General features: G+C 42.4%; 1 protein-coding gene across 2 annotated transcripts in view; it reads right to left on the reverse strand.

The window, feature by feature from the left end:
• Positions 1-21930, reverse strand: part of alg8 (ALG8 alpha-1,3-glucosyltransferase) — a 35596-nt gene extending 13666 nt beyond the window's left edge. The window contains exons 1-7 of one of the 2 annotated variants that reach the window (XM_029701753.1): positions 21848-21930; positions 21071-21149; positions 19224-19417; positions 10596-10705; positions 10059-10126; positions 4335-4461; positions 3962-4065 (exon numbers count right to left, since the gene is read on the reverse strand). In XM_029701753.1, coding sequence (XP_029557613.1) covers positions 3962-4065; positions 4335-4461; positions 10059-10126; positions 10596-10705; positions 19224-19327 — 513 coding nt within the window. In that variant the 5' untranslated portion in view covers positions 19328-19417; positions 21071-21149; positions 21848-21930. Of the gene's footprint in view, positions 1-3961; positions 4066-4334; positions 4462-10058; positions 10127-10595; positions 10706-19223; positions 19418-21070; positions 21150-21499; positions 21708-21847 lie in introns of those variants that run through there. The other variant, XM_029701752.1, reaches the window with a different exon arrangement.
• Positions 21931-21945: the final 15 nt, after the last annotated feature.

Genomic DNA, 21945 nt, shown 5'->3' on the forward strand with positions numbered 1-21945 from the left:
GTTTAGTAAAGATGTTAGGTACATTGGGCCTTTTTGTAAAAGGGCTTTATAAATGAAAACAGCAACGTATCAACATACGTGAAATCAGAGGGCCAACCAAATTTCTGGTAGAGAATGCAGTGATGAGTACTAAAATTCCCGCCTGTAATAAACCGCAGGCGCTATGATAAACTGCATCTAACGGCTTTAATGAAGTGGCAGCTGCGTTCATGCAGATGATGTCGCCATAGTCTAGCACCGATAGGAACGTCGACTGAATAACTACTCTGTACTATTTAGCGAGAGCCAGTACCTACTTCTATAGAAGCCCAATTTTATTCTCAGCTTCTTTACTAACTCATCAATATGCTTTTTAAAAGGACAGCTTTTTATCTATCCAGACGCCCAGATATTTGTAAGCAGGGACACAATCAATATGGACACAATCTAAAGTATATATTTTTTGCGCTCTAGAGCACAACATATACTTACTTTTACCTGCATTCAGTACTAATTTCAGGCCAATAAAGTTTTTCTGTAATAAAATGAAGGCAGACTGTAGTTCAGATAGATCCTGGTCAACTGTGGGGACAATAGCATGCACAACAGTATCATCGCATACAAGTGCAGGTGACAACTTTTTACAGACAAGTCGATATTGTTAAAGTGAACAGTCAAAATACAGACATTTTACATTTTAGTAATTTAGCAGACGCTCTTATCCAGAGCGACTTACAGTAGTGAATGCATACATTTCATACATTTTTTTTTTTTATCCGTACTGGTCCCCCGTGGGAATCGAACCCACAACCCTGGCGTTGCAAACACCATGCTTTACCAACTGAGCCACACAGGACGCTAGAATCGACCGCTGTGGGACACCTTTCGTAATATCCAGGAAACCTGATTTAACACCATCAATATGTAGAACTCAATATGCATCTGTCAAGTCATTTTTAAACCAGTTACATGCAGCCTGGTCTAGGCCAATTGAGGAAAGCTTCTGAATTAGCAGTGAGTGATCAACAGTATCGAAAGCCTTTGACAGGTCAATGAAGAGGGCAGCACAATGTTGACTTTTATCCATACAGTTAACTAGGGATGCAGCAGAGATCTGGTCTAAAACCCGACTGATGTACATTTAGAATACATTTCAAAGACAAGAAATATCTTGGCTGAGAATGAATTAAGGATTGTAATATTTATTTAGGTCACAAGGGTCACCATCTTTGTGAAGTGGGCTTACCAAGGCCACCTTCCAAACCTTGGGGATATTACCAGATATAAATCGGCAAAATATGGGTTAATGATTCAGCAATCAGGGGGGCAGAGAGCTGCAGCAAAAATATAAAGGGTCGAATTAGCTTCCAGAAATCTGCATTTTCAAAAAACAGACCAAAAAAAATCTGTGTTTTAAACTATTTCAAGTGCGTTTTATATTGAAAGTCAGTGTTTTTTTCTTCTTCAATAGAGTGAGAAAGGGCGTGAAACTATGTTTTTTCTGCACACAACATATTTTAGTATGATTTCATCGAATGACAATAAAAGTGCAATGCTATTTGGCTATCAATGACCAAAAGTGACCAAAAGTATAAGGACACCTGCTCGTCGAACATCTCAAAAAAAGGGCTAAGGTTTTCCTTTACCAGAACTAAGGGGCCTATCCCGAACCATGAAAAACAGCCCAAGACCATTATTCCTCCTCCACCAAAAACTTTACAGTTGGCACTATGCATTCAGGTAGGTAGTGTTGTCCTGGCATCAGCAAAACCCAGATTTGTCCGTTGAACTGCCAGATGGTGAAGCGTGATTCATCCCTCCAGAGAATGCGTTTCCACTGCTCCAGAGTCCAATGGCGCGAACTTTACACCACTCCAACCGACGCTCGTCATTGCACATGGGGTGATTTTAGGCTTGTGTGCGGCTGCTCGACCATGGAAACCAATTTCATGAATCTCCAGATGAAGTTATTGTGCTGACGTTGCTTCCAGAGGAAGTTTGGAACTGTAGTGAGTGTTGTAACCGAGGACAGATGATTGTTACGCGCTACACACTTCAGCGGTCCCGTTCTGTGAGCTTGTGTGGCCTACCACTTCGCGGTTGAGCCGTCGTTGCTTCTACTTTCCACTTCACTATAACAAAACTTACAGTTGACCGGGGCAGCTCTAGCAGGGCAGAAATTTGACGAACTGACTTGTTGGAAAGGTGGCATCCTATGACAATGCCACGTTGGAAGTCACTGAGCTCTTCAGTAAGGCCATTCTACTGCCAATAAAAGTAGAGACTCAGAGCTAGAACATGGTATATCATACACTACAATTAAGAAACAAAGGGAAAGTAATTCTTTGAACGTTGATAAACTTGTAACCCCACTTTTGAGAAAATGTCGCTTGAATGTTTTGGTACGTCTATCGACATGTCTCTATACAGTTGTCGCAGTGACATCATGAACGTTCTATTGTCGTCCGACATCAAACTTGTTGTTGTCGTTATGAACAGATATGACATCAGCAGCCTGGTGGTCCATAACTGGCATAACTGGTGTGTTTTAACACCAATAAACCCACCCTTTTCAAAATGAATTTAGTATATGTCAATCTAGCAAACCAGGCAACTAAAAGCAACTTCATAATAAAATAAAATAAATAGTTTCTAGCTTGTTAGCTAGCTAGCATTAAGTTTAAGGCTCCCGAGTGGCGCAGCGGTCTAAGGCACTGCATCTCAGTGCTAGAGGTGTCACTACAGACCCTGGTTCTATCCCGGGCTGTATCACAACCGGCTGAGATTGGGAGTCCCATAGGGCGGTGCACAATTGGCCCAGCGATGCAGTGTCTTAGACCACTGCAACACTTGTGAGGCCCCTAACTTTATATCCTAATTTGACATCGGTGCAGGTCATGTTGTTCTTCACATTACCATCTCTGGTAAACACACACTATATCAAACCAACTAGGTTCAATGTTAGCTAGCTAGCTAACATTAGGTTTTAACTAGCAAGGCAAATGGATCTGAGATACAAATAACATTACTACATAGACCATACACGTAACGTTAGCTAGCGAGTAAGTCAGCTAACTTTAGCTAGCTAGCTAACAGTATGCTTTAACTTGCAATGAAAACGACTTTCTGATCAAATTAGAAACGTATAATATCTGAAAATGTAGCAAGCTAGACTCTCTTACCTGTATACATAAATGAACGCTTCTCCCTCGCTGTCACGGATGCCATGGTTGCCCTTAGTTTGAGGATGTTATTCGGGGACAGGTGTTTTATACAAAAGCCTTCTGTGTTCTCTTTTCGACTCCCTCTGCATTTGCAATGAGACGCCTGAATTTTCTCCATCTCCTTAGCTATCGTAATCTGCTTCCACCGGGCATTCCACTGATTTCAAAACTCGGTCCTCCAGAAAGTGGAGTGCCTTAGCAACACTTTTGCAGTTTTTCATCTTTCAAAAAAGTCGAGTTAGAAATGATTATCTACACATACTGAGCAGCTCATGCTATAGACAGAAGCGTGCTACATGGCAGACCAATCCGAACTCATCTCTTGGCATGTCCAGCCCATTCATTATCTCAGCCAATCATGGCTAGCGGGAAGGTTCTAGTCTTTTTCCGTGGGTAAACCAACTAGGCTCGTAAATTAACAATTGTAGTCATATTTACAGGTGGCATACAAGTTTGTTATTAAGGCACATGTAAGTTCACATGTTTCAGAAGGCATTTCTGCCCAAAATGCATTTTAATGAAATGCCTCTCTTGTGAACTAATGACACGCGACATACGCCAAGTTTCCTGAAACGAGTCACATTTTAGATGTGCATTTACAAAATGCAGCAAGTGTTTTATCTTTCCTTTTCTGGGTGAAAAATGCCAAATCCTGCATTAATGCGACCCTGACAGAGGTAAAAATAAACATAAATGGTATCTACATCAGCATGCTCTGCTAGAATTCTGCTGTTGTACTGACAGAGTACCTACTGTACCATAGCAATGAATGGACCAAAGGACAGGGCGCAGACAGAGATCACGATAGATCCCAGAGCTACCAGACGAAGAGGACTGAAACTGCTCCATCTCACTGAGCCATCTGAAGGAAACACACAACAGAGAGGAACTGAGTGAATAAACTGTCTGGTTGGATATAAAATCTTTGATCAGTGAGTTTATTACAATCATTTTATCTCATTATTCAGAATCAAATTCATTTGAGATGTCATCAACCAGTATTCACGCTTACTGTTACCCAGGTAACGTCTCTGGTGTTTCTCCTGAAAATGTTTCTTTTCTGTTTTTCACCCAACAGCTAACTCTGAGTTACCCTGTGTAACCTGCTAGCTCTGGTGTTATCTCTGTTACCTGTGTTGTCCTCGGTGAAGCAGTAGCTCCGCAGCAGGAAGATCCCGTAGGCAGGAGCAATGTACAGGTAGATGTGTTTCAGGTTCAGGAGAACAGCGAAGAGCAACGCCCCCTCCAGGTGTCTGCCCTGCTCAACCAGAAATAATGTCATAAAATAGCTTCAAATGTCTGTATGAAAAGACAGTAATCCACTTATAAAGAAAATCCCGCTACGCCCTCCTACAAACCATCAAACAGGCAAAGCTTCAACACAGGACTAAGATCGAATCCTACTACACCGGCTCGGATGCTCGTCGGATGTGGCATGGTTTGCAAACTATCTCGGATTACAAAGGGAAACCGCGAGCTGCCCAGTGACACGAGCCTACCAGACGAGCTAAATGCCTTATATGCTCACTTTGAGGCAAGCAACACTGAACCATGCATGTGATCACTCTCTACGTAGCTGATGTGAATAAGACCTTTAAACAGGCTAACATTCGCAAGGCCAGACGGATTACCAAGACGCGTACTCAGAGCATGCACTGACCAGGTGGCAAGTGTCTTCACTGACATTTTCAACCTTTCCCTGACCCAGTCTGTAATACCTAGATTTTTCAAGCAGACCACCATAGTCCCTCTGCCCAAGAATGCCAAGGTAACCTCTCTAAATGACTATCGTCCCATAGCACTCACATCTGTAGCCATGAAATGCACTCCAAGCTCATCACTAAGCTAAGGACCCTGGGACTGAACAACTCCATCTACAAATGGATCCTGTCTTCCGGACAGGTACCCCCAGGTGGTGAGGGTAGGCAACAACACATCCGCCATGCTGACCCTCAACACGGGGGCCCCTTTAGGGGTGCGTTCTAAGTCCCCTCCTGTACTCCCTGTTCACCCACGACTGCAACACCATCATTAAGTTTACCGACGACACGACGGTGGTAGGCCTGATCACCGACGACGAGACAGCCTATAGGTAGCAGGTTAGAGACCTCGCAGTGTGGTGTCAGGACAACAACTTCTCCCTCAATGTAAGCAAGACAAAGAAGCTGATCATCCTCAACTAACCGGTGCCCCCGCACATTGACTCTGCACCGACACCCCCCTGTATATATTGTTATTTTTAACTGCTCCTCTTTCATTACTTGTTACTTTTATCTCTTATTCTGGGATAGGATAAAGTAATCCTTCTAACCCCCCCCCCCCCCCCCCTAAAAGATTTAGATGCACTATTGTAAAGTGGTTGTTCCACTGGATATCATAAGGTGAATGCACCAATTTGTAAGTTGCTCTGGATAAGAGCGTCTGCTAAATGACTTAAATGTAAATGTTATCCATGTTTTTTGAAACAGCACTGTCGGTTAGGGGCTCGTAAGTAAGCATTTCACTGTAAGGTCTACACCTGTTGTATTCGGCGCATGTGACGCATTGATCTGCAGGAAATGACGGGCCGAGGACGCCCCCATTCACATCGACAAAGCTGTAGTGGAGCGGTTCGAGAGCTTTAAGTTCCTCTGTGTATACATCACTAATGACCTATTATGGTCCAAACACACCAACACAGTCGTGAAGAGGGCACGACAACACCTCTTCCGCCTCAGGAGGCTGAAAAGATTTGTCCTGGGCCCTCAGATTATCAAAACGTTCTACAGCTGCACCATTTTGAGCATTTTGACTGGTTGCATCACCGCTTGGTATGGCAACTGCTTGGCATCTGACCGCACTACAGAGGGTAGTGTGTACAGCCCTGTACATCACTAGGGCCGAGCTCCCTGCCATTTATACTAGGCGGTGTCAGAGGAAGGCCCAAAAAATTGTCACAGACTCCAGCCACCCAAAGACCGCTCTCTCTGCTACCGCACGGCAAGCGGTACCGGAGCGCCAAATCTGGGACCAAAAGGCTCCTTAACAGCTTCTACCCGCAAGCCATAAGACTGCTGAACAGTTCATCAAATGGCCACCCGGAGTATTTGTATTTACCTTTTTTTTTTTTGCACAGACTCTCTTGGACTGGCACTATGCACTCACTGGACTCTACCCACACATACTTCACTGCCATCTAACACACACACACACACACACACACACACACTGCTGCTACTCTGTTGAGATATCCTGATTGCCTAGTCACTTTTACCCCTACCTACAGTACCTTCAAAAAGTATTCACACCCTTTGACTTTTCCCACATTTTGTTGTGTTACAAAGTGGGATTCAAATGGATTTAATTGTCCTTTTTTTGTCAATTATCTACACAAAATACTCTCTAATATCAAAGTGGAAGAAGAATTCTAACATTTGTAAAAAATAAAATAAAAAAGGTAATGAAAAATAAAACACTAATATATCTTGATTAGATAAGTATTCAACCCCCTGAGTCAATACATGTTAGAATCACCTTTGGCAGCTATTACAGCTGTGAGTCTTTCATTTGCCCATTATTCTTTAAATTCTTCAAGCTCTGGCAAGACCATTTCCAGATTGTGCAATAGATTTTCAGATTTAGGATGACCATCTTACCCATGCTAGACTACGGAGCCATAATTTATAGATCGGCAGGTAACGGTGCTCTCGAGCGGCTAGATGTTATTTACCATTCGGCCATCAGATTTGCCACCAATGCTCTTTATAGGACACATCACTGCACTCTATACTCTGTAAAATGGTCATACCTGTCGCAATACCCACTGGTTGATGCTTATTTATAAACCCTCTTAGGCCTCACTCCCCCCCATCTGAGATACTTACTGCAACCCTCATCCTCCACATACAACTCCCGTTCTGCCAGTCACATTCTGTTAATGGTCCCCAAAGCACACACATTCCTGGATCGCTCCTCTTTTCAGTTCCCTGCGGCTAGCGACTGGAACGAGCTGCAAAAAACACTCAAACTGGATCGTCTTAACTCCATCTCTTCATTCAAAGACTCAAATCATGGACACTCTTACTGACAGTTGTAGCTGCTTCGTGTGATGTATTGTTGTCACTACCTTCTTGCCCTTTGTACTGTTGTCTGTGCCCAATAATTTGCACCATGTTTTGTGCTGCTACCATGTTGTGCTGCTGCCATGTTCTGCTACCATGTTGTTGTCATGTTGTGTTGCTACCATATTGTTTTTTCATTTGTTGCTGCCTTGCTATGTTGTTGTCTTAGGTCGCTCTTTATGTAGTGTTGTGGTGTCTCTCTTGTCGTGATGTGTGTTTTGTCCTATATTTTTCTTTTTCATTTTTAATCCCAGCAGGAGGCCTTTTGACTTTTGGTAGGCCGTCATTGTAAATAAGAATTTGTTCTTAACTGACTTGCCTAGTTAAATAAAGTAAAAATGTAAAAAAGAACAAGTCAAAACTGTAACTCGGCTACTCAGGAACATTGATATTTTCTTCTCTTCTCTCCCCAATTTCGTGGTATCCAATTGGTAGTTACAGTCTTGTCCCATCGCTGCAACTCCCGTACGGACTCGGGAGAGGCGAAGGTCGAAAGCCATGCGTCCTCCAAAACACAACCCAGCCAAGGTGCACTGCTTCTTGACACAATGCCCGCTTAACCCGGAAGCAAGACGCACCAATATGTTGGAGGAAAAACCGTACACCTGGCGACTGCGTCGGCGTGCATTGCACCTGGCCTGCTACAGGAGTCGCTAGAGCGTGATGGGATAAGAACATCCCTGCCGGCCAAACTCCCTAACCCGGAAGATGCTGGGCCAATTGTGCGCCGCCCCATGGGCCTCCCGGTCGCGGCCGGCTGCGAAAGAGCTTGGACTCCAACCAGGATCTCTAGTGACACAGCTAGCACTGCGATGTAGTGCCTTAGACCACTGCACCACTTATATTTTCTTCTTGGTAAGAAACTCCAGTGTAGATTTGGCTTTGTGTTTTAGGTTATTGTCCTGCTGAAAGGTGAGTTCAGCAGGACAGTGTCCGGTGGAATATTTTTATTCTGTACAGGCTTCCTTCTTTTCACTCTGTCAATTAAGTTAGTATTGTGGAGTAACTACAATGTTGTTGATCCATCCTCAGTTTTCTCCTATCACAGACATTAAACTCCGTAACTGTTTTAAAGTCACCATTGGCCTCATGGTGAAATCCCTGAGCGGTTTCCTTCCTCTCCGGCAACTGAGTTAGGAAGGACGCATGTATCTTTGGAGTGAATGGGTGTACTGATACACCAGCCAAAGTGTAATTAATAACATCACTACGCTCAAAGGGAAATTAAATGTCAGCTTTTTATTTTTACCCATCAACCAATAGATGCACTTCTTTGCGAGGCATTGGAAAACCTCCCTGGTCTTTGTGGTTGAATCTGTGTTTGAAATTCACTGTTCGATTGAGGGGCCTTACAGATAATTGTATATGTGGGTGTCATGACGTTGCCCTCTGGGTTTTCTATGCACCATCCCCCGACCTCTATACTTCTGACACAAGGCTGTGTGAAGGCGGTCGTAAAATTCCAAAGGAGAATGTCCTGCCTCATGGCCCCAGTATAAAAAGACAGAGTGTTTTCATGGAGAGAACAAAGGATTCTTCCACCTCACAGAATTGGAGAACCGAACGACATTTATGTTCTGGAGAAGGTATAAAAGATCGGTGAAGAATCCAGCTATGAACTGGTCTGCTTGGTACAATTTTGTGATACTCATTAGAGACAATATTGCCATATTACCAAAATAAGGTTTATATAATAGCCTCAGCTATGGGACTTGCATCTAAATGGTTGTATACAATGATTTAATAAGATTAAAGCTATTTGGAATATGTTGAGACGCTGCTAAGATGTTAATGTGAGAGAATTGTATTTTCTGTTTAAAGTTTTACCAAGTCATCGGCACGCCCCCATGAACAGACTAGACCTGGCGTCATGAGACAGCCTTTTTCTGTCATTCTGAATAAAACCCCCACCCAGGGTTTCTTTCAGGAGTAAAAAAATGATAACTTTGTAATCTGAATATTTTCCTTGGTGCCCCGATCTCCTAGTTAATTAGAGTTAAACGATTAATCAGTTTAATCACGTAATAATAATTACAGGGAGTTATTTTGATAAACAGGTCTTCAGTTTAATGGTGCCCAAAGACACGACATGGGGTACAAAGATGAGGTAGTCATTAAAAAAATAATGTTAAACACTATTAATGCACACAGACTTGTTAAGCAAATTTTGACTCCTTTGCCATAAGAAAGGGGTTGAATACTTATTGACTTAAGACATTTCAGCCTTTCATTTTTAATTAAAAAAAGTTTTTTTTCCGAAAAACTTAATTCCACTCTGACATAGGATATTGTGTGTAGACCAGTGACCAACAAATCTCAATTTAATCCATTTTTAATTCAGGCTGTAACAAAAAATGTGGAAAAAGTCAAAGGGTGTGAATACTTTCTGAAGGCACTGTACATATTACCTCAACTACTTCGTACCCCTGCACATTGACTCGGTACCGATCCTCCTTCTACATTGCCTAGTTATTGTTATTCTTTTGTGAATTTTTTTCTCACATTTTTTAACTCTGCATTGTTGGGATAGTAAGCATTTCACGGTAAAGTCTACACCTCTTGTATTCGGTGCATGTGACAAATACAATATTATTTGATCAATACTACATTCAAATGAAGAACAAAATGGCATAACCATTCATGTTTCTTAAACTAATCTAAATAAAGGATCTTAACTTTGCACATGATTCAGCATGGTTGAGTTAAGCAGGAATCATTGGTGTTGTGGAGAAGGATGGTTGGGTAGGTACAGTACCTGTAAATGTCTTGCCACTGATAGCAGTAGTATTCCAAACAGGAATCCATTGTACTGGAAATGAATGTCTGGATGGAAACACTAAGGACTTGAGAGACTAGATGGTTAATACCTGTTATGGTAGCTAACAACATTAAGTGATCCCTATTAACCACTTATTTTTCTAGCGTTAGTTTCTCTAGACTGCTTAGTTACAGCTCTATAGAGTTCAATTGCCATAATGAATTAGGTAATGTAAGCTCCTTGACAACACAGTTGGGTCATGTTCATTAGGGCAGTTGGTGGTCTTACCTTTTGACCTGATGAAGATCCTTGTGGATCAAAAAGTAAATTAAGGTGGTAATTGGGAGCATATTCAGTGTGATGGCCTTTCTCTTCTTTTCATGTTCATAAGGGCACACCGTTTTAAAACATGAGTTTTATATGAGTTTCTTATTGGACAGGTCTCGGTAATCCTGCCATGTTTCAGTGTGTTGTCTTTCATTTTGGAGGCCTAAAGAACACAACCCAGCTCTCAGAGTAGTGAGTGAAGGATACGGTCAACGATGAGGAGGCCAAAGTTCCACAAAAGCAGAGCAGCCAGGATGAAAAATGGATGCCCCAGGAGGTCCTTGGAACCCTTCTCTTCTCTCACACTTCTACAGCATCTGGAGGAAGAGAGAAAAACAGTGGTTATAAATGGGGGACTGAAACACACTGTACAGTATATACAAAACACAAAAAAGAAACATTAACAAATAAAATCCTTAAAGAGGCAGTGCAGTCAAAAACATGATTTTTCCTGTGTGTTAAATATATTTCCATACTATTAGGTTGGAATAATACTATGCAATTGTGAAAATGATGCCCTTTTAGTGTAAGAGCTGTTTGAAAAGTACCTGAAATTTCAGCTTGTTTTGCATGGGCAGGGTTTTGCTATAAATGATCAAACCAATAACAAGGACCGTGCCCTCCTCTCTGCCAATAATGTACAGTTATGAATATAACTACTGTTCCCTGAATGAGGGAACAAGGTATAACATACTATGGGGAGTCAACGACCAATCACATTCACCTGAAGAAAACTAAAACATACCCAATGGGCTAATAAATGCAGAGCCTGCCCTTGCAAGCCCCGCCTTCCTAGCTATAACACCAGCGCTCCCATTACTTTCCTCATTCAGTACTGCTCTTCAGCAAGCCCGAACCACCTGACGGTGCGGGCCAAAATATGTTATACCTCGTTCCCTCCTTCAGGGAACAGTGGGTATATTCATAAATGTTCCCTTTCAGTCGGTCCAAAACAACAGAACACCTGTCGTGACTTGGTAAAGCGCACATGCACGCTGCATAGCATCGACCAGAGTCGATGAACCACAGCAGCCCGAGGCTCAAACCCACAGGAAGCCTGCAGTAACCTGGAAACTGTGTACTCACGCGCTCCCATGACAGCACAAGGCTCAAACCCGGATAAAACACTACCTAACATCGACCACAGCGGCCCAAGTCCATAGACCTTACTGGTTCCAAAAAGGCTTGCACAGAGACACAAGGAGTCTGGAATGTCAGAACTCACACAAGGAACCGCAAGTCCAAAACAACAGGACACCTGCTGTGACACGATAATGCACATTCACACGCAATAATGCGCACCCCCCGGAAAGTATATCCGCAGGGTATGTCACCCTGAGCGATGGGAAATGCGCACTGCGCCCTAAGAGCATATAATGGGTTAGGAGAGAGACTGCCTGTTGATGTACGCCACCGACGTCATGCTCACCCTGCGGGACACTACCTGGCCCATGGGAACCCTCTGCGACAACAAGGAGCCAACGCCCTCAGGCGCGACTGGGATACCTTGAGGAACTGATGGCAATGGCGAGATACATCCAGATGGTTATCTACAGTGCCTTCAGAAAGTATTCATACCCTTTGACTTTTCCAACATTTTGTTGTGTTACAAAGTGGGATTAAAATGGTTTAGTTTTTTTGTTGTCAACGATTATGAAAATAAAATTACTATATCTTGATTACGTAAGCATTCAACATCCTGAGTAAGTACATGTTTGAATTACCTTTAGCCGCGATTACAGCTGTGAGTCTTTCTGGGTAAGTCTCTAAGAGCATTCCACACCTGGATTGGGCAATATTTGCCCATTATTCTTTAAAACAAATTCTTCAAGCTCTGTCATATTGGTTGTTGATCATTGCTAGACAACCATTTTCAGGTCTTGCCATAGATTTTAAACCAGATTTAAGTCAAAACTGTAACTCAGCCACTCAGGAACATTCACTGTCTTCTTGGTAAGCAACTCCAGCGTAGATTTGGCCTTGTGTTTTATATTATTGCTCTGCTGAAAGGTGAATTTATCTCCCAGTGTCTGGTGGAAAGTAGACTGAACCAGATTTTCTTCTAGGATTTTTCCTGTGCTTAACTTGTTATGGATAGGGGGCAGTATTTTCACGGCCAGTCTCCAGACCTTAATCCCATAGAAAATCTGTGGAGGGAGCTGAAGGTTGGAGTTGCCAAACGTCAGCCTCGAAAACTTAATGACTTGGAGAAGATCTGCAAAGAGGAGTGGGACAAAATCCCTCCTGAGATGTGCGCAAACCTGGTGGCCAACTACAAGAACCGTTTGACCTCTGTGATTGCCAACAAGGGTTTTGCCACCAAGTAGTAAGTCATGTTTTGCAGAAGGGTCAAATACTTATTTCCCTCATTAAAATGCAAATCATTTTATAACGTTTTTGACATGCGTTTTTCTGGATTTTTTTGTTGTTATTCTGTCTCTCACTGTTCAAATAAACCTACTATTAAAATTATAGACTGATCATTTCTTTGTAAGTGGGCAAATGTACAAAATCAGCAGGGGATCAAATACTTTTTCCCCCCACTGTAGGTTAGCATTGTGGAGTAACTGCAGTTGTTGATCCATCCTCAGTTCTCCCCTATTCCAGCCATTAAACTCTAACTGTTTTAAAGTCACCATTGGCCTCATGGTGAAATCCCTGAGCTGTTTCCTTCCTCTCCGGCAACTGAGTTAGGATGGATGCATGTATCGTTGTAGTGACTGGGTGTATTGATATACCATCCAAAGTGTAATTAATAACTTCACCATGCTCAAAGGGATATTCAATGTCTGCTTTTATTTTTACCCATCTACCAATAGGTGTCCTACTTTATGAGGCATTGGAGAACCTCCCTGGTCTTTGTGGTTGAATCTGTGTTTGATATTCACTGCTTGACAAAAGGACCTTACAGATTGTATGTGTGGGGGTACAGAGATGAGGTAGTCCTTACAAAATCATGTTTAACACTATAATTGCACACAGAGTGAGTCCATGCAACTTGTGACTTGTTCAGCAAATTTGTAAAAATGTATAAAAACACTATTCCACTTTGATGCCATGGGGTACTTTGTGTAGGCCAGTGACAAAACATCTACATCTAAGACTGTAACACAACAAAATGTGGAATAAGTCAAAGGTGTGAATACTTTGTGAAGGCACTGTACGTAAACCAATTGCTGGGACGCACCGACTGTACTAGCCACCGAAGTGTGAGCATTTTGAACTTGCACTCCTTGAGGTGCTTGTCCAAACCACACGTCCAGGATGGGACACAGCGTTCCACTGCTGTTTGGAACTCGGAAATACAGGTTGTACCAACCACTCTGTGCTTCCGACATGGGAGCCACCCGAATAGCCCAAAGAGAGGAAGTCTTCTCTCTCAAAACAGGCGATAGGACACACCCACGGTGACGCCTTGAATGCCCGCCACTGGGCGGAGCATGCGGTCAACCAACTATACATTGTCATCTGGAGGGTTTGAGCACGACCTTGAGGACTGGGATAATGTGGTTATTTTGTCATGTCCTCACACACCTGCCACCCTTGTGCCTGAAGAGAGTGATTTATGCTCACATATGGGTGATACCATACTTTCGATAACCTCGGACACCAGAGAGGCCTTGGGTAAAAGGGTTTGGCATGTGTAGGCCGTCATTGTAAATAAGAATTTGTTCTTAACTGACTTGCCTAGTTAAATAAAAAATATTTAACAAAGCACTGTACATACTACTTACTGCAAGTCCCTCTGGATAAGAGTATCCACCAAATGAACAAAATGTAATTGTTCAATGTCACCATTGACAGCTATTCTCAGTGGTGCATGACATTGAAGCCCAGCATATGAAAAAGATTGGAGTCCAGATATCATACCCAAGTCTCCTAGTCATAAACCAGAGTTGGACGGGCATGCACGTGAATTTTCCAAGAAGGAAGGTGATATTGCACAAGTTCCCAACATGACTTGAACGCAGCAAGAAAGCACTGCTACTTATTGTTTTTGCTTTTCCTCGGAACGAGACTGCATGGACTCCATAGTTGAGACAAATCAAATTGTATTTGTCACATACACGTATTTAGCAGATGTTATTGCTGGTGTAGCGAAATGCTTGTGCTTCTAGTTCCAACAGGGCAGCAATATCTAACAATTTCACAACATATACCCAATACACACAAATCTAAGTAAAAGAATGGAATTAAGAAAATATAAATATATGGACGGGCAATGTCAGAGCGGTATAGACTAAGATACAGTAGATATAATAGAATACAGTATATACATATGAGATGAGTAATGCAAGATAAACAGACATTAAAGTGATTATTTAAAGTGACTGACTAGTGTTCCATTTATTAAAGTGGCCAATGATTTCAAGTAAACTCAGCAAAAAAAGAAACGTCCCTTTTTCAGGACCAAAGATAATTTGTAAAAATTAAAATAACTTCACAGATCTTAATTTAAAACACTGTTTCCCATGCTTGTTCAATGAACCATAAACAATTAATGAACATGCACCTGTGGAACGGTCGTTAAGACACTAACAGCTTACAGACGGTAGGCAATTAAGGTCACAATTATGAAAACTTAGGACACTAAAAGAAGCCTTTCTACTGACTTTGAAAAACACCAAAAGAAAGATGCACAGGGTCCCTGCTCATCTGCGTGAACGTGCCTCAGGCATGCTGCAAGGATGCATGAGGACTGCAGATGTGGCCAGGGCAATAAATTGCAATGTCCGTACTGTGAGACGCCTAAGACAGCGCTACAGGGAGACAGGACGGACAGCTGATCGTCCTCGCAGTGGCAGACCACGTGTAACAACACCTGCACAGGATTGGTACATCTGAACATCACACCTGCGGGACAGGTACAGGATGGCAAGAACAACTGTCCGAGTTACACCAGGAATGCACAATCCCTCCATCAGTGGTCAGACTGTTCACAATAGGCTGAGAGAGGCTGGACTAAGGGCTTGTAGGCCTGTTGTAAGGCAGGTCCTCACCAGACATCACTGGCAACAACGTCGCCTATGGGCACAAACCCACAGTCGCTGGACCAGACAGGACTGGCAAAAAGTGCTCTTCACTGACGAGTCGAGTCGCGGTTTTGTCTCACCAGGGGTGATGGTCGGACTCGTTTAGCGTCAAAGGAAAAAACGTTTAACCGAGGCCTGTACTCTGGAGCAGGATCGATTTGGAAGTGGAGGGTCCGTCATGGTCTGGGGCGGCGTGTCACAGCATCATCGGACTGAGCTTGTTGTCATTGCAGGCAATCTAAACGCTGTGCGTTACAGGGAAGACATCCTCCTCCCTCATGTGGTACCCTTCCTGCAAACTCATCCTGACATGACCCTCCAGCATGACAATGCCACCAGCCATACTGCTCATTCTGTACGTGATTTCCTGCAAGACAGGAATGTCAGTGTTCTGCCATGGCCAGCGAAGAGCCCGGATCTCAATCCTATTGAGCACGTCTGGGACCTGTTGGATCGGAGGGTGAGGGCTAGGGCCATTCCCCCCAGAAATGTCCGGGAACTTGCAGGTGCCTTGGTGGATGAGTGGGGTAACATCTCACAGCAAGAACTGGCAAATCTGGTGCAGTCCATGAGGAGTTGCACTGCAGTACTTAATGCAGCTGGTGGCCACACCAGATACTGACTGTTACTTTTGATTTTGACCCCCCCCCCTTGTTTAGGGACACATTATTTCATTTCTGTTAGTCACATGCCTGTGGATGTCTCAGTTGTTGAATCTTGTTATGTTCATACAAATATTTACACATGTTAAGTTTGCTGAAAATAAACGCAGTTGACAGTGATAGGACGTTTATTTTTTTGCTGAGTTTAATGTGCATGTACGCTGCAGCCTCTCTGTGCAGTCCTTTGGCGAAATTGGTTTGCCCAAAACACATTCACCCCGCTCCGGTAGGCTATTTATGACACTGGTCCACCGAAACCAGCCGTGCTCTATTCGTAAGCGAACGACTAAGATTACCCTCCGAGATGAGGTGGCTAGCTAGCTTCCCATAACGGCATGCAAACTAGACGCGCCTCCAATAAAACAGTTCCACTTTCATACAACTTGGCTGAATGCGAGTTATTCCAGGTAAAAAAAAAAAACTGAGAGTCAAGCTCTACCGCAGTCATCACAGGTTGTAAAACTTTACCCAGGAGGAAAGCCATAGCGCCGGGTTGCTGCTCTGTAAGCCCAGCGCGATAGCCGTGGCATAGATATAAAGCTGCCGGAGCTAGCTCATCCATCTCTTTCTCGGAACCAGTCAGAGATACAGTACCACATCCTTTCCAGAATGCGGTTCCCGAAAACCTTCAGGGAAGCAGAGATTCCAAGTCCCTCGCATGACAGGCGGGGAACAACTCCGACCCGTCTCCGGCAGCCTCAGTAACACCGTTCTTTTCAAAGAGATGCCCTTCTCCAGTAAACCTTCCTAAGAAGTCAGCATAAAACAGTCTGAACTCAGCCGGTGACACGGGTCACACGAGCTGGTCCTAGCCAAGGCAGCCTGAGGGTGCTTCCACCCCCGGCAAACAGGACAGCACTTGTGAGTATCTTTACATTTTCATTGTGAAACTACATGCCCTATGGCATGGTCGGAGGTTCAAATCTGACTGGTTAGCCTTTTTGAACATACTCTTACCACGGGTCATCTTAAGGAAGCACTGGCTACACAAGCAGAGCAGAAGAGGTAGGCTTTTGGCAAACACAAATCCTACCTAAGCAAAGAAGAATTAGCTACACAAGCAGAGAAGTAGTTAGCTTTTAGCAAACACAAACGATACCAACACCCAAAACACGCAATATCTAGGGGGACAAGTACTCTCTCCCCACTAACAGACACCCAAGTCGGAGCAGAATCCAGTAGACTTGAAAAATTGCGTGTCACGTTTATGGGGTCAATATGAATTGAATTCAAAATAAAATAAATTGTGAACATGAAAAATAAAGTTGAATGTAACCATTATATTTTTGAGGACGGGTGGATGTTGGCTGTTGAAATAAAAAACCAAACAATTGAAAGCAAAATGTATAGAATTGTAAACAAAAATAAGACATCAAAACCAAAACTTGTAAGCAAATAATTTTAAAGCCAGTGCAAAACTCTGACAAATGATTAAAACATATATTTGAAAATGAATACAAAAATCGTTTTCGGTGAAACTTTCCCAGCAACCAATCCTATTGAATACATTTCTGTATGCACTAACTTTTGGTTTCGCTACTCGTATCTTTGCTATCAATGTCTGTTTCTTTGCTTTCACTGCCAGTCTTTTCGATTGCGAGTTTTGGCATTATTTTCCCGTGAAGGGCAGGGTTTAGAAGAAGGCGTAGACAATGCGTCTCCATTGGTCAGCTAGTTTTGGAGTGACGGTTCGTCTTAACCCAATCAATGAACATGAGACTTTTTTTTTATATTGCCAACTTAAGTAGACGGTCAGACGTCACCTCGTTTAGGGTTTTGCTAACGTACTTCAAAATTGTCAGTCACGGGTCAATAATGTACGGATATCAGAAGCATGTCTATCTAATACATTTAATGACAAACCATCTAACTACTTAGGTAAACATATGAATTACCTGTTGCACAACGTTCGGCGCAGGTGTATGGCGAACCAGTTACCAACACCTGCGCCGAACGATGCGCAACAGGTAATTCATATGTTTACCTAAGTAGTTAGATGGTTTGTCATTAGATTTTTCTCCGCAACCTGACCCACCCACATAGAATTGTTCCGAGAACCGATCGGTGGCCCGCCAAATAACATTAATTTATTAGCCTATTCCAGAATCCAATAGGCTATAGACTGCAAAAATAGCCAACATTTATTTAGTAGGCTATTGTCTACTCAAACTTTTTTACTAACCGACACAGGTTTAAGCTTTATATGGCCTGCTTATGGTTTAAATGAAGGAAAGCCTGAAATAATAATTAACTGAATTATTGTAAACAAATATCTGCTTGCACTTTTGCAGGCTGTGTATCCATCTACCGGGTTGTTGTCCTCCTTGTCCACAATGACTCCAAAATCCTTCCAAACTGGGGATTTCCCTCACACCATCGTGGAAACAGGTGCTGTGCATCTCGCCATCATAATCTTTTTTATTTCTCCTTACATTAGCTATTTTCACTTGAGCTAAGAGCCTGGAAAAATAAACTTTCCAATGTATTGTCATGTGGTGGAAGGGAACATAAGCTCTGCAGGTGGACATATTAGGAATGTTTCAGAACCACACAAATAGCCTACTAATGGACAGTTCCCTGCTCCACTCTCTTGCTGGGTGGCTGGTAGCCTAGGCCATAGCTGCCTCACCGCTCACAAAGCCTAATGGAAAACACAACAAGCTCCTGGGTTTGTAACATAATATTATCTTCATTTAAAACATTTCTGAACTGCAATATAATTGTTCTGAATCGCAAGCCGACCTGCGAGTTGAAATAATGTTTTCATTCCACCTGCCAGCTGATTTATTTGCAGCTCAACTGCAGGAAAATCATGTGTATCAAACCCGATGCAGGACTCTACGTCAATCAGACTACTCCCAGACAGTCCTAGCAAAATGATTGCTTTTGAAAATGCTTTCTGCTAAGAAGATATTTTTGTTTATTTTTGACCATTTCAATTGAAAACAATCACAGAAAGCACTTAATTGCTACCCAGAAAAGATAAACACAGCTGCCTTATACCTTAAAAGTCTGAGCATGACGACCAATGAAGTACATGTCTATTTATGATACTTTAATACTTAAGGCATCCTCCATGCGTAAAACATATTTATTTGCAATTCTTTAGCTTCTCCCTTTCCCCTGGAGAAAACACTCACTCTTTGACAGCGTAAATGAAGACCATGTCCGTCACGATGACAGAGAGCCTCTGGAAAAGGACGGTAGCAGGACTGGTGTAGTTGAGATTCTGCACCACCAGCATCTCCTTGTCAAAGTGCTGAGCCACGTGGGACAGGCCATACTCAAACCAGGCAAACAAAGGAGGGTAGTCCAGGGTCCACTCTGAGGTGTTCTACACAGAAAGACAAACACACAGTCATAAACATTTCTATTCTATAGGTGAAATTTGACTTCCGACAGGCAATGCTCCCTCTATTTTGTGGGGGCAGTGAGCAAATTTCAGGTCTGATGAGCGCAAACTTGAACATTGTGAAAATTCTGTGCATCTTCCAGCGTGCGTTTACTGTGAACACTGAAGCTGTACCCACTTTAAGTTACAGTTTCAGAAAGTGGTCAAGTAGGCTCCTGGGTATGATCATAATGTAGGCCTACCAGAGTGGCCTACCATCAGAAACAATAGAGAAAATGCATTCCATTACATGGAAATAGCTGTTCTATCATTCAGCCTACAGTGGCCAATGTATGGTGTTCAACGTAGGCCTACTTTCCATGAAACTTTTGAAAAAAACATGCAGGGCTTGACATTAACCTGTTAATCCACTTGTTCTTCAGACAAGGAGGTGATTGACAATGTTGTTGTGTTGTTTCATTCAAGAAACCACTTTACAAAATAAAATGCATTATTCCCATACCATTATTACAGTGAATCAGACAAATGATGCTACCCTCTGCTTATTGGCTACTTAGCTTATTCATGCCTGTCTCAAAATACAACACTGCCTCTTTAAGACAAAAAAAAGCTCTTTGCCTGATTCGCTTTTCAAAGATGTCTAGAAATGTACACATTTTGTGCTCTTGTAAGACGCAATCACTCCCCCATTGCTTACTACAACTTATCTATAACTGGGCTAATAACTCACTAACTAGCAAAGGATATGAACAAACGCGCACACGTGGCTACATGCAGCTCTTGCTTTGATCTCAAAACAAACTAATCTACTCACGACTACTTATGCAGTAAACACATTCCAGTTCAAAGTGAATGGCACAGATGCATTATGGCAATGGTCTATTTGCATATAGGCCTACTGCAGCTCTGATTGGTTATGGCGCACTGGTCTATGTAGAGTACAGGCCTGAGTCATGCCTGTCAATGCTATAGAATCCTCCTCCAAAGCGTTCTGCCTACAACAAAATCTCTTGCTTAGTTAGTTTTGCAGAGTTTTGGTATGTTGCATTATGTTTAAAGTCTGAGCATGATGACCAATGTTGTTCTTGGCCCTGAAGCGGCCCTCTTCCGAATGCATTGATGCAGCGTCTTAGACCACTGCACCACTCTGGAGGCTCCATCCACAAAGTATCAAAATACTATACTACTTAAACAGGAATCTTAAATAATTTAAATGTTAATTGTATTTTTTGATCACAGAAACAATGAGAAAATATGGAAAAAATAAAGAATGAAATGTTAATTATATAAAGCAGCCTGTGTAATCATCTGCCATAGAGTAGCCTCAATCGGCCCGCATTGTACATGTCTATTTATGAGAAAGTGGCTAATATTGCGTTGATTCCACCACTGCCAACATGTACATATTACGTCAATTACCTCGACTAATGATATTTTAGAGGGAACATTGCCGACAGGTGGCATCACTCTTCCCTCAATCTCCGTGTGAATTCATCACGCTATCTGGCGTAAAATAATGATTTAGCTATAGGATTTGTAGCTAGAAATAGCACTTAAGGGGTGAGTGACACACTTTCATACATGCATAATACATGATTTGTTTGTATGTATGTATGCATGCATGCATGTACAAACCTCATGGTACCATTTTGACACAGGAAAGCTGTGAGTGATGGCGAGCCAGTTCCTGTGAACCTCAAAATCTGTGGAATGACTGAAATATCCAGAAAACACGGTCATAGTCAACGACACAACACAATGTACCTCACTGTTAAAAAACACGTTACACAGATAATTATAGGACAGTGTAGTTAGGAGGTTTGATGCTCTTATGACACATTTTCCTGATCAGAATAAATGCCCTAAACACTTATTTATAGTTAGTTATGTGTGTAAACGTGTATGGTTGAATAACTTTTTCAATACAGTGGCAAAGCTGCCAACGCAGTTATCAAGCTAACGCTAGCCAGCGGCACAACTAACCAATGAAGTGAAACAGATAAGATACGTTGAAATATACATGTTTAGAAATCTATTATAAATTATTTGAATGTTTCCACTTACTATGTGTTTATCAAAATACATTTCAGGAAAGAAACGCCGAGTGCTAATGCAAGAAACCAACTCCAGTCGTCTACTCTGGGCGTCGCCATGACAGTTTTTGGGGTGGGTTTGAAAAAATAAACTTTATTGAGATGTACAATATTTTGATGTACAGTATCGGTTCTAGACTGTTACGCGGTCCTCCCCGCAATCACATTGTCAAATTAGCACATTCAATTATACAAACAAAGCAAAAGAAAACGAGTAGAAATATTGAATTGTTAGCTAGATATGGACCGTTACCGTGCGTAAATTGTCAAATGTTGCCCAACGTTGAAGAAAAACCTCGTAAACTGCAATCTTACGTACCATCCGGTGTCATAAACGCTTGCTTGTCTTCTGTGTGTGAGTCGATGTGGGATAGATAACACACGTGTAATACAACTCAGATCGTAAGAGTGTTGTAA

This window comes from Salmo trutta, chromosome 19, assembly GCF_901001165.1.
Source record: "Salmo trutta chromosome 19, fSalTru1.1, whole genome shotgun sequence".
Classification (NCBI taxonomy): Eukaryota; Metazoa; Chordata; class Actinopteri; order Salmoniformes; family Salmonidae; genus Salmo; species Salmo trutta.